The sequence below is a fragment of the Nicotiana sylvestris genome, chromosome 2 (assembly GCF_000393655.2).
Source record: "Nicotiana sylvestris chromosome 2, ASM39365v2, whole genome shotgun sequence".
In the NCBI taxonomy this organism is placed as follows: domain Eukaryota; kingdom Viridiplantae; phylum Streptophyta; class Magnoliopsida; order Solanales; family Solanaceae; genus Nicotiana; species Nicotiana sylvestris.
The window spans coordinates 131,856,145-131,869,126 of NC_091058.1; the positions used below are offsets into that span (position 1 = coordinate 131,856,145).

The window sequence follows — 12,982 nt, forward strand, 5'->3', positions numbered from 1 at the left end:
GACTAGAGACCCTGGTAGAAAGGGAATTCCAGTAGTTAAGAATCATACACAATATTCTCCCTGAAGCTGAGAAAAGGAATTTCTAAGCTTATGAAGCAGCAAGCAGATAATCTGACCAAATAAAACAGAAAAATCTTAGAACTAAACAAAAGGTATTTTTCCACCTAACTGGGGATTGAGGCACAGTGCACTGTGCACATTACACTGTCCTCTCATAACAAGTTACATTTGAGCGGTCATTGACTAATAACTTTTGAGATCAACTTTACTATTCTCTAATTAGTTCAGATAAAGCTATTTCCTACTTGGAAAGCACCTCTTAGCAGACAATTAAGACCAAAAAGACCCCCCCCCCCCCTCCCTCTCCCTCTCAAGATAGATTTTCCACAAATATATATTCTTATGCCAAGAAATATGGGCCAAGTGCACCAGTAGCCACTTTTAAGCATACTATTTAAAATATATCCATAATTTATTATGTATTTAAAGATTAGCCAATTCGCCCAAACTTCAAAACTAAGGATAAAACTAAGTATCCTGAATTTTTAAGCTGCTACTTTGAAATTCAGGACTTAGTGTCCCAAAATTTTTATACTGCTAATTTGGAATTCAGGACTAAGTGTCCTAAATTTCTAAATTGCTAATTTGATATTCAGGACTAAGTGTCATAAATTTTTAAACTGCTAATTTAAATTCAGGACATAAGATACGAATTTCTAGACACAATTTTCGAACTTTAGGACACGATATCTTAAGTTTGAACATTGAGGTTTAAACTTCAGGACCCCGTGTCCTGAAATTTGGGTGAATTGGTTAATCTTTAAATACATTATAAACTGCAGATATTTTTTAAACATGCTCGAAAGTGGCAACCTGGTGTCATTTCCACCACGAAATATGGTGGACCATTAAGGGGTATAGACTTGCAAGCCGTGAACCCACGGCCACACACACACCTTGTTGTATATTGTAAGTTTGTAACCGAGCTGGTATAAAGTGGCTTGGACAGTTGAACATGCAACCTGCAACACAACTTTTGGCCTTTCAGCCCTTTCTGTAGACTGGCTTGCAACAACACACTATTTGGTCTTTCAGCGCTTTGTTTAGACTGGCTTGAGAATAAATTTAGCGTTAGTTAAGTTCTCATCCCAACAACAAATAGAAGTCACAAAACCCATCCAAGGCCACCATCCTAAATCAACTGGAAGCCTGCAATCTTCCCAATAAGTTTCAGAAGCAGACCAGCAGCGCATTGTTTAACAGCATAGTTGCACCAATTTCCCATTTTAACCTTAAAAGCATTTGATCTGTTTTGCACTTATTCATTACCTTGTTCTACTGTCAAGTCAAAAGTTTGTCTCAGTTCAACAAACATGCACGAAGAGGGTAATAACAATGTAGAAAGGGATTAGAGAAGGCACAACCTCCCTATGTTTTCTCTAGAAAGTTGAGAAATTCAAGTAGCAGGTCTAAATTTTCATATATTCATTTTGCACCAACAAGCTGATACATTTGAGCAGTCCTACTTCAGGGAGTTCACTAATACACTTCTGTTGTAAGAGCATCTAAAGGTATTTTCCTTCCTAACTCAATAAAGTGTTCTGGAATTGTGTACCACATCCTTCTTATATTACCTGTACCTGTCAGTTATCCCTCCTGACCAGCACTAACAGCCTCCCTTCAGTGAAGGGGGTAACACCCCCTTGGTGTAAAAATGCAAAGAAATATATCGCATAGCTATGTCTTAATGTAGGCCCATCCTTTCTTCTCTCTTTTCTCTCTCTTCGATAACGGTAACACAGTGTTTAGAAAAGCGATCGCTTCGTCGCTTAAAGCGCGAAGCGACGCGAAGCGACGCGAAGCGACAGTGTATCGCTTCAGGCTGCTCGAAGCGATGCGATCTTGAAAAGCGCACTCTTCACTAGCTGAAGCGACGAAGCGACGAAGCGAGAAAATCGACGAAGCGATCGCTTCTTTTACAAAAGCGCACTGGGCCCTTTTTTTAAAAAAAAAAACTTGGGGTCTGTTTTTTAATTAAACAAAAAAGACCCCTAAATAGTCACAACAGACCACTGCTTCTCCCGTCAAAACAGAGACATCAACAAAGGGCTAGGGTTGACCCCTTCTCTCTCAAGCTCGAGCTCGACCACTGCTTCTCCAGTCCAGGTAATTTCTTTCTCCTTTCTTCTTCATTTCTTCTTCTCCTTTCTTCTTCTCTTTTCTCCTTCTCCTTTCTTATTTTTCTTCTGCTTCTGCTGCTTCTTCTTCTTCTACTTCTACTGCTTCTTCTTCTTATTTTTCTTTTGCTTCTGCTTCTTCTGCAGTTCTGCTTCTTCTTCTTCTTCTTCTACTGCTTCTTCTTCTTATTTTTCTTTTGCTTCTGCTTCTGTTGCTTCTGCTTCTTCTTCTTCTACTTCTACTGCTTCTTCTTCTTATTATTTTCCTTCTGCGTATGCTTCTTCTGCTTCTGTTGCTTCTTTTTCTGCGTCTGCATCTGCTTCTTCTGCTGCTTCTGCATCTGCTTCTTCTTCTGCTTCTGCGTTATTATATTTCAGCATATAAAATTAATTATATATATGTATTATTTTTAGTTTATGTGATTTTTAAAATGTTTTTTTCAGTTTATATAATTAATTATTATATATATTATTATTATTATTATATGTATTTTCAGTTTATTGATTATGTTTTTTTTATATCTTAAATAATAGAGGAAGATAATAGAGGAATTCAAGATTTTGACAATCTTGAAGAAGAAGAAGAGTAGAAGAATAAGATGTTGATTCTAGTAATTTAGTAGCTTTGATTTTGCTTGTCCTATGGTTTGTGGATGGTTTGTGGTACCTAGTACCTACTTTTAAGTATTTAAATTGAAGTTTTTGATTATTTTTAATTTTACATTATGTTTTTAAGAATTGCGCTTCACTTTAATAAAGCGTGCGCTTCGCTCAAAAGCGAAGCGAGCCCTTGTCGCTTTTTTGCGCTTCGCGCTCTCAAAAACACTGCGGTAACATCTTCATCCTCTCCGGCAAATCCACCGGCAAACCACAGCGCCGCCGGCACTCGTCCAGGTAAGTACTCGTCTCCTTTCTCTCTCCCCGCGTCCCTCTCTTTCTCTCTCCTTTCTTTCTCCTTTCTCTCTCCCCGCGTCCCTCTCTTTCTTCCTCTTTCTTTTAACCCTAGCAGCAGCTAGGCCGGCGACCGGCGACCCACCGGCGCCGTCTCATCTTCCTTCTGCTTTTCCGACTCAACCAGACCACCCTCCTCTAGGTTTCCCTTTCATCAAACCTTTCCTCGCCGTACCATTGTTTCTCGGACCGGCACTGTTTTCCGGCGACCGTTCCGGTGACAGTCCCCTCCTTTTCTTAGTCCCGTGGTGTGTTGTGTGTGTTTCAGGTAGCACTTTTGGTGGCTGTTTGGTGACGGGTGGGAGGTGCACGGGCAAAGCAGAGCAGGCCATTTGGCAGTCACAACGGGCTGGACGTCGGGTTCCAAAGCACCCGGGTTATATTCGCGGGAATTGTTGCGTCTGCCCAGGCAAGCGCGAGGCATACGGGCGAGTAGAACGGAGCATCACCGGGCGCATCAAGTCATATTTCCAGGTTCTTTCCATCGAGAGTTGGTACCTCCCGTTTTCTTGTCTCTTTCTCTATGTTAGTTAATTTGTGGTTATTTAGTTAGCATCACTTTAAGCATATTATTAGAATACTTGTAGTTGCAACCGGTTATTTTCTAGTTTGGGTCTGTGTTAGTGTTTTCCGGAGTTTGTCGTAAGTATAGTGGTTGTGGTGTGGGATGGTAGAGTAAGGTCATGTCCTCGAGGGGTACCGGGGTGTGAGTAAGGGGTGGGGAGGGGGTCAGGGGTTGGGACGAGAGGAAAGGAGGGTAAGGGGAAAGAGGGAGCTTGTAGATTGAGGATCGGGTCGTGGAACATAGGCACGCTGACGGGTAAGTCTATTGAGTTGGCAAAGATTCTCCGGAAGAGAAAGGTTAATATAGCTTGTGTCCAGGAGATTAGGTGGGCAGGGACGAAGGCGAGGAATGCGGATAGGTATAAGTTGTGGTACTTTGGAGTCGTGAGGGGTAAGAATGGAGTGGGTATCTTGGTGGATAGGGATCTTAGAGAGTCTGTGGTTGAGGTTAGGCGAGTGAATGATAGGCTGATGTTTATTAAGTTGGTGATCGGTGAGTGCACCCTCAATGTCGTTAGCGCTTGCGCGCCGCAAGCGGGCTTGGATGAGGAGGTTAAGAGGCGTTTTTGGGAGGGCTTGGACAAGATTGTGCGTAGTATTCCACCTACTGAAAGGTTATTTATTGGAGGGGATTTTAATGGCCATATTAGGGCGGCTGCTGGTAGTTATGGCGAGGTGCATGGTGGCTTTGGCTTTGGGGATAGGAACGGAGGAAGTACATCGCTGTTAGACTTCGCTAAGGCTTTCGAGCTGGTGATTGCGAACTCGACTTTTCCGAAGAGGGGGGAGCATCTGGTCACTTTCCGGAGTTCGGCGGTGAAGACTCAGATCGATTACCTTCTCCTCAGAAGGTGTGATAGAAGGTTGTGCAAGGATTGCAAGGTTATCCCGGGAGAGACCCTCGCGACTCAGCATAGGCTCTTAGTGATGGACATCGGCATTATGATGAAGAGGAAGAAGAGGTATGCTCGTGGCCGACAGAGGATTAGATGGGGAGCTTTAACCAAGGATAAAGCCCGGGAGTTGGAGGGGAGGTTATCCGCTATGGGAGCTTGGAGGAGTAGTGGAGACGCGAGCACTATGTGGTCGACGACGGCGAACTATGTGAGGGAGGCGGCGAGAGAGGTGCTAGGTGTATCGAAGGGTTTTTTTGGCAGGCACCAAGGAGACTGGTGGTGGAATGACACCGTCCAAGGTAAAGTGGAGGCGAAGAAGGTAGCATACCCGAAGTTAGCAGGGAGCACAAGCGAGGAGGAGAGGAGTGCGAATAGAGAGAGGTACAAAGTGGCTAGGAAGAAGGCAAAGTTGGCGGTCACGGAGGCTAAGAATGCAGCGTTTAGCCGTCTATACGAGGAATTAGGGGAGAAAGGCGAGGAAAGGAAGTTGTTTCGGCTGGCTAAAGCGAGAAAGAGGAAGGCCCGGGATCTGGACCAAGTAAGGTTCATCAAAGAAGAGGATGGTAAAGTATTGATGGGAGAGTCCCAGATTAAGCAGAGATGGCAGACGTACTTTTACGGTCTTCTGAATGAGGAGGGGGACCGGGATATATAGCACTAGGGGACTTGGGGCATTCGAAGAGTCCCCGAGATTTTAGGTATTGCAGGCGCATTAAGGTGGAGGAGGTCGTGGGGGCGTTGCGTAAGATGAGTAGGGGTAGAGCGACCGGGCCAGATGAAATTTCAGTTGAGTTTTGGAAGTGTGTGGGTAGAGCAGGATTGGAATGGCTGACTGGGTTGTTCAATGTAATTTTTAGGATGAAGAGGATGCCGGAGGAATGGAGGTCAAGTATAGTGGTACCGTTGTACAAGAACAAAGGTGATATCCAGTGTTGTAACAATTATAGGGGTATCAAGTTACTTAGCCATACCATGAAAGTCTGGGAGAGGGTGGTGGAGGTGAGGGTGAGGAAGACGACGTTTATATCCGACAATCACTTTGGGTTCATGCCGGGCCGCTCCACTACGGAAGCTATCCACCTTATTAGGAGGTTGGTGGAACAGTACAGGGATAAGAACAAGGATCTGCACATGGTGTTTATTGACTTGGAGAAAACGTATGATAAGGTTCCTAGGGAGGTGCTCTGGAGATGTCTTGAGGCGAAGAGCATGCCGGTAACCTACATACGAGCGATCAAGGACATGTATGATGGAGCTAAGACTAAGGTTAGGACGGTGGGAGGCGACTCGGAGCATTTCCCGGTTGTTATGGGATTACACCAAGGCTCAGCGCTTAGCCCGTTCTTATTTGCCTTGGTGATGGATGCTTTGACACACCATATTCAGGGGAGGTGCCATGGTGTATGTTATTTGCTGACGACATAGTTCTAATTGACGAGACGAGGGCCGGTGTTAATGAGAGATTGGAGGTTTGGAGACAGACTCTCGAGTCTAAGGGTTTCAAATTGAGCAGGTCTAAGACAAGTACCTGGAATGCAAGTTTAGCGCTGAGTCGAAGAATGTAGGCGGGGACGTGAGGCTTGGGCCACAGGTCATCCCCAAGAGAGATAGCTTCAAGTACCTTGGATCGATGATTCAGGGGGACAGAGAGATCGGCGAGGACGTCACTCACCGCATAGGGGCAGGCTGGATGAAATGGAGGCTTGCATCTGGAGTCTTGTGTGACAAGAAAGTGCCACCGATACTCAAAGGTAAGTATTATAGAGCTGTAGTTAGACCGGCCATGTTGTATGGGGCAGAGTGTTGGCCGGTTAAGAACTCTCATATCCAGAGGATAAAAGCAGCAGAGATGCGGATGCTGAGGTGGATGTGCGGGCACACTAGGATAGACAAGATTAGGAATGAAGATATTCGGAAGAAGGTGGGCGTCGCCCCTGTGGATGACAAGATGCGGGAAGCGAGGCTTAGATGGTTCGGGCACGTGCAGAGGAGAAGCCTCGATGCACCGGTGAGGAGGTGTGAACGGTTGGCCGTGGTGGGTACGAGAAGAGGTAGAGGGAGACATAAGAAGTATTGGGGAGAGGTGATCAGGCAGGACATGGCACGACTGCACAGTTCCGAGGACATGACCCTTGATAGGAAGGCCTGAAGGTCAAGCATTAGGGTTGTAGGATAGGGGTAGTAAAGCTTTCCTTACTTCATTCCAGGGGTGAGGCGAGGTTGGATTAGGGTTGGTCTTAGATGGCTTGCAGTTTATGTTGGACCCACACTATTTTTGTTGTTTGTCTTAGCCCCGGGCCTTAGATTATGGTTACTGTTATTGCATGTCATTCATCTTTTGGTTTTTATGTGTATGTTACTATTACGGTTTCTATTGGAGTTACTAATGAATTCTCTCCTCTTGTTTTTTTTTACTTTATTTTCGTCTTTCTGAGCCGAGGGTCTATCGGAAACAGCCTCTCGGCCCTTATCGGGGCAAGGGTAAGGTCTGCATACACATTACCCTCCCCAGACCCCACTATGTGGGATTTTACTGGGTAGTTGTTCATATGTCTTAATGTAACAGTATGAATTAAGTGACCGAGCAAAGTTCCCTGGATCCACGTGTTCCTAGCTAGACCTAAATCACCCCAGGAAGCCTCCTCGAATTCATGACTATAATTAGGGCTGTCCATTATTACATTTCTATACCCTAAAGGAATGCCCACTAGAGAGGATCACAATTTATTTGCATACTCGAACAAGTAGAATTTTTTTGGTGTGCAACTTCTGCAATTGTAGCATCCATAGGCTTCCTCGTAGTCTAGGCATAAAAACAACACAGAAAAATCAATAGTTCTAATCACACACTATTACAATCCATTTTCTCATAATTACCTCCATTCCCACCGTTTAGCTGGCATGAGTTTAGTTGGGTTGTGCATTCCATCTTTCCTAGCACACATACAGCATCTGTTGCAAAACATAAAATTTAACAAATAGATAGAAAAGCATGTTCTTTTTCTAAATTACAGCATGCATAATGTAATGCGTTCCAACTGAAGCAAGCTGCCTTAAGAGGTGCATTGTTTCTCCAAATTATCTTCAGGTCCAGTCATTGCTAGAACTTGCATTTGTGCGTAATGTGTATAGATCCGACAGGAAGAGACAAGCCCTTTTTTCACCAAATCTCAAGGACTCGGTTAAGATAGCAGATCTTTAACCACCTTTAGCTCCTTAGTGGAGAGACCAAACTGTCAATATTCAAATTTTGACAGTTTCTTCTAAATATTAGCTCCCATACACATACATTTTGCATTGTGATATAGTGACAACAGCCCTTTTTCTCTTTTTGGCATGAATGATATAGCGACATCAGTCCATAATTAAAAAGAATGATATTAAAACATCAGTCGTAATGGCAAGTTAAATAAATAAAGGAACTCCTCTTTAAGGGGAATATGACCAACCAAAATCACAACATAATTTTAATATCCTGCCATTTCCCACTTTAAAGCATATCCTGGCAGAGAATTCATACATAATTTCCTGAAGACATACGACTTTGACATGAATCAAAGTCTTCTAAAACTCCGTTTGATCTATAGGATATATCTTCGCAACCATATATAAACCAGGCTTCTGCAACGTATTTCAAGTCTCTTACCCAGGAACTCCTCCTTTCTATCCTTTGATAACCTCCTCCCACTTCACCAAATGAAAGTTCTTCTTCTCCCTTACCTTCACATAGAAAGTACATCCTAATTTCATCCAGCTTATTCTCAACTGCAGCTGGTATTTAAAAAAGAAACATTAGAAAGGTAGGTATGCTATCAAGTATAATGTTACTAAAGGCTAGTGTGCCTCCCATATACAAATATTGTCTTTTTTTATAGAGAAAATTCTTTCCTCAAACTTCTCTATTACACCATTCCAAGAGGAGATGCATTTATCATTTATGTCTAACCCCCAGAAGCAAGCCTACAGATGCAGTAGAAGATTCACCAATTCTACGACCAAGAATCCTTGCTGATGATTGTACGTTCTGAACTTCAATGACCAGCTATAAGAAAATTTTGATAAATTAATATGCAACACAAACACAGCCTCGGAAAACAACTTAATGAGTATGAGAATCATCAGTCAAGCGATGTGCTGTCAGCAATAAAAGAATGATTGAAAAGCTGTCTTGATCACTATCTATGCCCAAACTCTTAAACCATTGGCTTATCTCCTCCCAAAAGTAAATTCAGCATCTTACTGAGGTCCTCGATCACCAAAATATATAGGAAGTGTGACAAAAGTTCCCCTAGCCTCCATTCCCTTAAGCGACGGAAGAATATAATTGGGTCAATTATTAAAAATTGAGAATTTAAATGTGGTAATGCCAAAACTTATGTCTTCCAGAAGAAAATACTTACTTGGATAAAAGCTTTTTCAAAATCCAGTTTAAGGAGGAGCCAACTTTGCCATGTTCCATCCTTTCCAAGCATTTGTTGACAACTGAAACAGCATCACTGATTTGGCTCCCTTTAACAAAAAGCCATCCAGGTGTCAAACACCAATTTGCTAATAACACTCTTCGGTCCGTAATTAGCGCTTTCGAATGATTTTATATATGCTTCTCTCAACTTATCGAAAACTATATGCTGCTCTCAGGGTTAGTAGGTCTGAAGTCTCTTGATTGTTCAATACCACTTTTTTTGGTGTCAAAGCTCAAGTTGAAACTCCTTTAAAGGTCTCAAACAGAGCACAAATGAAATTGACTGAGCGCATAAAGCGCATCCTGTAATCATTTGTCAACATTCTTGAAAGATGGCTATGATGACACCATGAAGTCACCTTAATTAACTCCTTCACCAGTGTTATGGATAGCGTGCGGCGACAAATAGCAATGAGGGTCCGCTTCACTGAGGCGCGCAGCGAAGCACTCGCCTTTTTGACGTGAAGCGACAATTTATACAAAAACATAAAATATTATATACATATAACTAAAAATTCAATAACAATAATATATTAATAAATTTATCATTCAAAAATTAAAGACTCAATAGATAGTCATAGACTCATAGTAGACTATAAGTCAATAGTTGAAAAAAAGGCAAACAAAACAGGGCCTGGAAAAAACAGAGTGTTTGTTAAGAGAAGCAGCAGCCTCTGTTATTTTGCCATAACAGGGCCTCGAAACAGCCTCTGTTATTTTGCCAAAACAGAGCCAAAAAAAATTAAGAGAAGAAGAAAGAGGAAGGAAGGAGCCTCTGTATTTTGCTCGAAAAATAGAGCACAAAAACAGACCTCTGTTTCTGTTCTTTTCGACAAAAAACAGAGGACAAAAAAATAGAAAGAAGAAGAGAAGAAGAAGGAGAAAGAAGAAAGAAGAAAGAAGAAGAAGAAGAAGAAGAAGAAGAAAGAAAGGATACTCAGAGAAGCATACCTGGTCTTTCAATGGCAGAAACTTGATGAAGAAGAAGATGGCACTTGGCAGAAACCTCAAGCTTTCAGATGAAGAAGACGATGGCACAGTAAATGCAAGCCCTAATCGGCTAATCGCGAGTTCAGATGAAGCTCTGTTGTTTTGTTCGAAGTTGAAGAAGCTCTGTTGTCAAGCCCTAATCGCAACCCTTTTTGTTTAATCTTTGCCCTTTTTCTTTTTTTTTTTAAAAAGCAACGCAAAACTCGCTTCTCGCGACACTGTCGCCTCTCGCCACACAGGCAAAGGCGAGCGCTATTTTGAAACGCAACGCAACAGAGGGTCTGTAGCGACACTGCCTCGCATCGCATCGCCTCACGCTATTAGCGCTAGGCGAGCGCTATTTATAACACTGTCCTTCACAGCCCTTAACAATTTTAGCTACCTCCTCCCCACTATTTGCAGCATATACCTTTCTTCCTCAATAAGGATATGCAGATTCTCATACTTAAAAGAGGGCCTCAGAGTCTCCAGTACAGGTTTTGGAACAAATCAATATGACCTTTTTCAATTTCTTCTAGATCCTTCCTTACTTCTGTTTTAGCTAGTCGATGTTACTGCATTTTCTGTTAGCATTTGTCATCTTTTGAAAAATTGTGTTGTCGCCACCTATTTTGCTACATAGGAAAATAAAGTTCCACATGAAATTGCTTCTGCTCTAGTAACTTTCTAGAAATTCTTTGAGCAATTATTTTTTCTGTGGAAGCCCTTCATCTGCTAGGACTCTTTAAGATCTGGTTGAAACTTTTATTTTTCTACATACTGTTAAGCTTGCTCCACGCTGCAAAAAATATTCAAATTCAATTCTCTTAATCTCTTCTTCTGGAGTTTTTACCTTTTGAGCCATATGAGACTTGGTTTTCCTTTCACTTCAAAAACATGGCTCCTGCTTCTTACCATGTTTGTGAAGACATCTACTTCAACTACATGTTTCCAAAGTTAAAGTAACTGGCCTTAATTTCCCTCTTTCCGCACTGCAGAAATTTTAAACAAGACGGTTTTCTCTGGTTTTGAATCAAATTTTTTTTATGCATGATGGATTGCTTGATAATTCTAAAAGCATCGTCTCATAATCATTCAGTAGAGAACAGGAATCCATCAATTCTATATGCTACCAACCCTTAACTCATTTTATTGGAGTTTTTCGTCATATAAGATAGATCTTAAATGACCTTTCTTGTATTGTTTGCAAACTTGGAAATTCTAGCGTTATTCTTCTTTCCTTTGAAAATTTGGTCAACTAAAAACTTCCCTTGTGAACCATGGGAATTCCCAAAGTTCTCTCACTGCTAGAATTTCAGACACAATCTTATCATACCTCAGACTTGGAGCATACAGCCAGTGAAAACCCAGCAGAGATTTGTGATAGGTCTAGAACTGGTAATGAATAATCACCAGTTACGGAGTCTTTGCCAACCCGCCACCTACAGTTAATCAAAATAGTAATGTGAAAGAGTGAAACCCATGAAGCACGATATATCTAGGGTGCGATTTAAGCTTGCACTATTCATCCCAATGGTAGAGTTTGACTTCAAAACTACCTTAGGATAACAAGAAAAATTCCAAGTTGTCCCAACCTCACTAGCCAAATCATACGACCTGCACACCATTAATACCTACATTTGGTTTGATGAGCCAGATATCTTAGGTAGGCTGGAGGGTCGGAGTGGGGACCTAGTCGTGGATTTCAACATGAAAGGATGATGAAATAAAGATAACCCCTGAAAGCAATGTAATATATCGAAGATTCGGGGTAACTTTTGCTATCTCTATTGGTCAACAAACTTCCATTTTTCACTGCTAAATCAAAACAGATTCCTTAAATTGGCGAAATCTCACTTCATCCTTCAGTGAAGGATGTAACTAGAACCTAGGTATTTTGACCTATCAGAATACCAACCAATATCAGGTATCTGTCTCCACTCCTTAATATTATTAATAGTCGCTCTAACAAGAAGTTCTAACTTCACGAAATATATATATGGACTAAACATCAATGCATAGTCATCCTATTGCACGTTTGGAACGGCAACAATCTTTTTTTCCCAAGAATTTTCAGCAAAAGTTATTTTCCTTTACAACTATCCCAATTCTTATTTCATATTACTTGCTTCAATCACTGCCTATGCATCGCTATCCATCTTTAATATTAGAAATGTCACCAAAACATTATTCTTATGCTTTATTCTACAGTTTGTAGGATTACCAATATAAAAAGATGAGGATCCAGGATTTGAAGTTTTGAAGTTTATGTGTGCATGCAACCACATCAAGTTAATTTACAATAGTAACTGGATTCAGAATCAAATATTTATGAATATATAGTGGATTCTTAATACATATACAGGGCCTGGCAGAAGCTACTGTATTCATGTGAACCCACAAATTACAAGCTCGATCCAGCCAAACACTGATTTTTTCCAGCAAAGTTACTTTCACGAAAAATATTTTACCTAACAGGAAAAACAGATAAAAGCCTCAAAACTGATAAATCAAATATGGACTTTTTTAGCTAAACAAAATTGAGACTGAAAAAGAAAAGAAAAAAAGGATACCTTATACCTTCATTTCTGGTAACCACCACCAATAGCATTATAATCTTCCTCAACCTTAGCAGTCAAATACGGCTTCGGGAAATCATTAACATCAAAGGTCTTCTCCTTCATCATCTTCTCCACGTCAGCTTTTTTTAGAACAGTGCGCTTTATAGGAGGACGATTACGCCGCTGATCACGAGAAAAGTACTTGATATCATAAACGGTTTCGGGATTTGACGTAGGGACGATTGCCTTAGCTTGTGCGGTGGCAGGGGAGAAAATTCTGTACTCCGTAGCTAATGGTACGGCGGATTTATATTCCGGACTTGATTGTGGTCCTGTGATCTCCCATGGTTTCTTTAGGTAGCGTTTTAGTGTTTGGATCAATGATTTGCTCGCGGAGGCCAT

The 12,982-nt window shown here is 41.6% G+C and overlaps 1 protein-coding gene and 1 long non-coding RNA gene across 3 annotated transcripts; both read right to left on the reverse strand.

The window, feature by feature from the left end:
• Positions 1-1,461: 1,461 nt before the first annotated feature.
• LOC104217214 (uncharacterized) lies at positions 1,462-11,461 on the reverse strand. Of its 2 annotated transcripts, XR_011405487.1 has the most exons (4): positions 8,989-11,461; positions 8,235-8,359; positions 7,466-7,540; positions 1,462-2,536 (listed from the first exon to the last, which is right to left on the reverse strand). It is a non-coding gene; the product is annotated as an uncharacterized lncRNA (long non-coding RNA). The 2 variants fall into 2 exon arrangements; XR_011405486.1 differs by lacking the exons at positions 1,462-2,536; positions 7,466-7,540 and having other exon boundaries at positions 7,999-8,359.
• A 1,140-nt stretch (positions 11,462-12,601) lies between these two features.
• LOC138868070 (uncharacterized) lies at positions 12,602-12,982 on the reverse strand. The gene has a single exon (XM_009767402.2). The coding sequence runs from the start codon at positions 12,980-12,982 to the stop codon at positions 12,602-12,604; it is 381 nt and encodes a 126-aa protein (XP_009765704.1).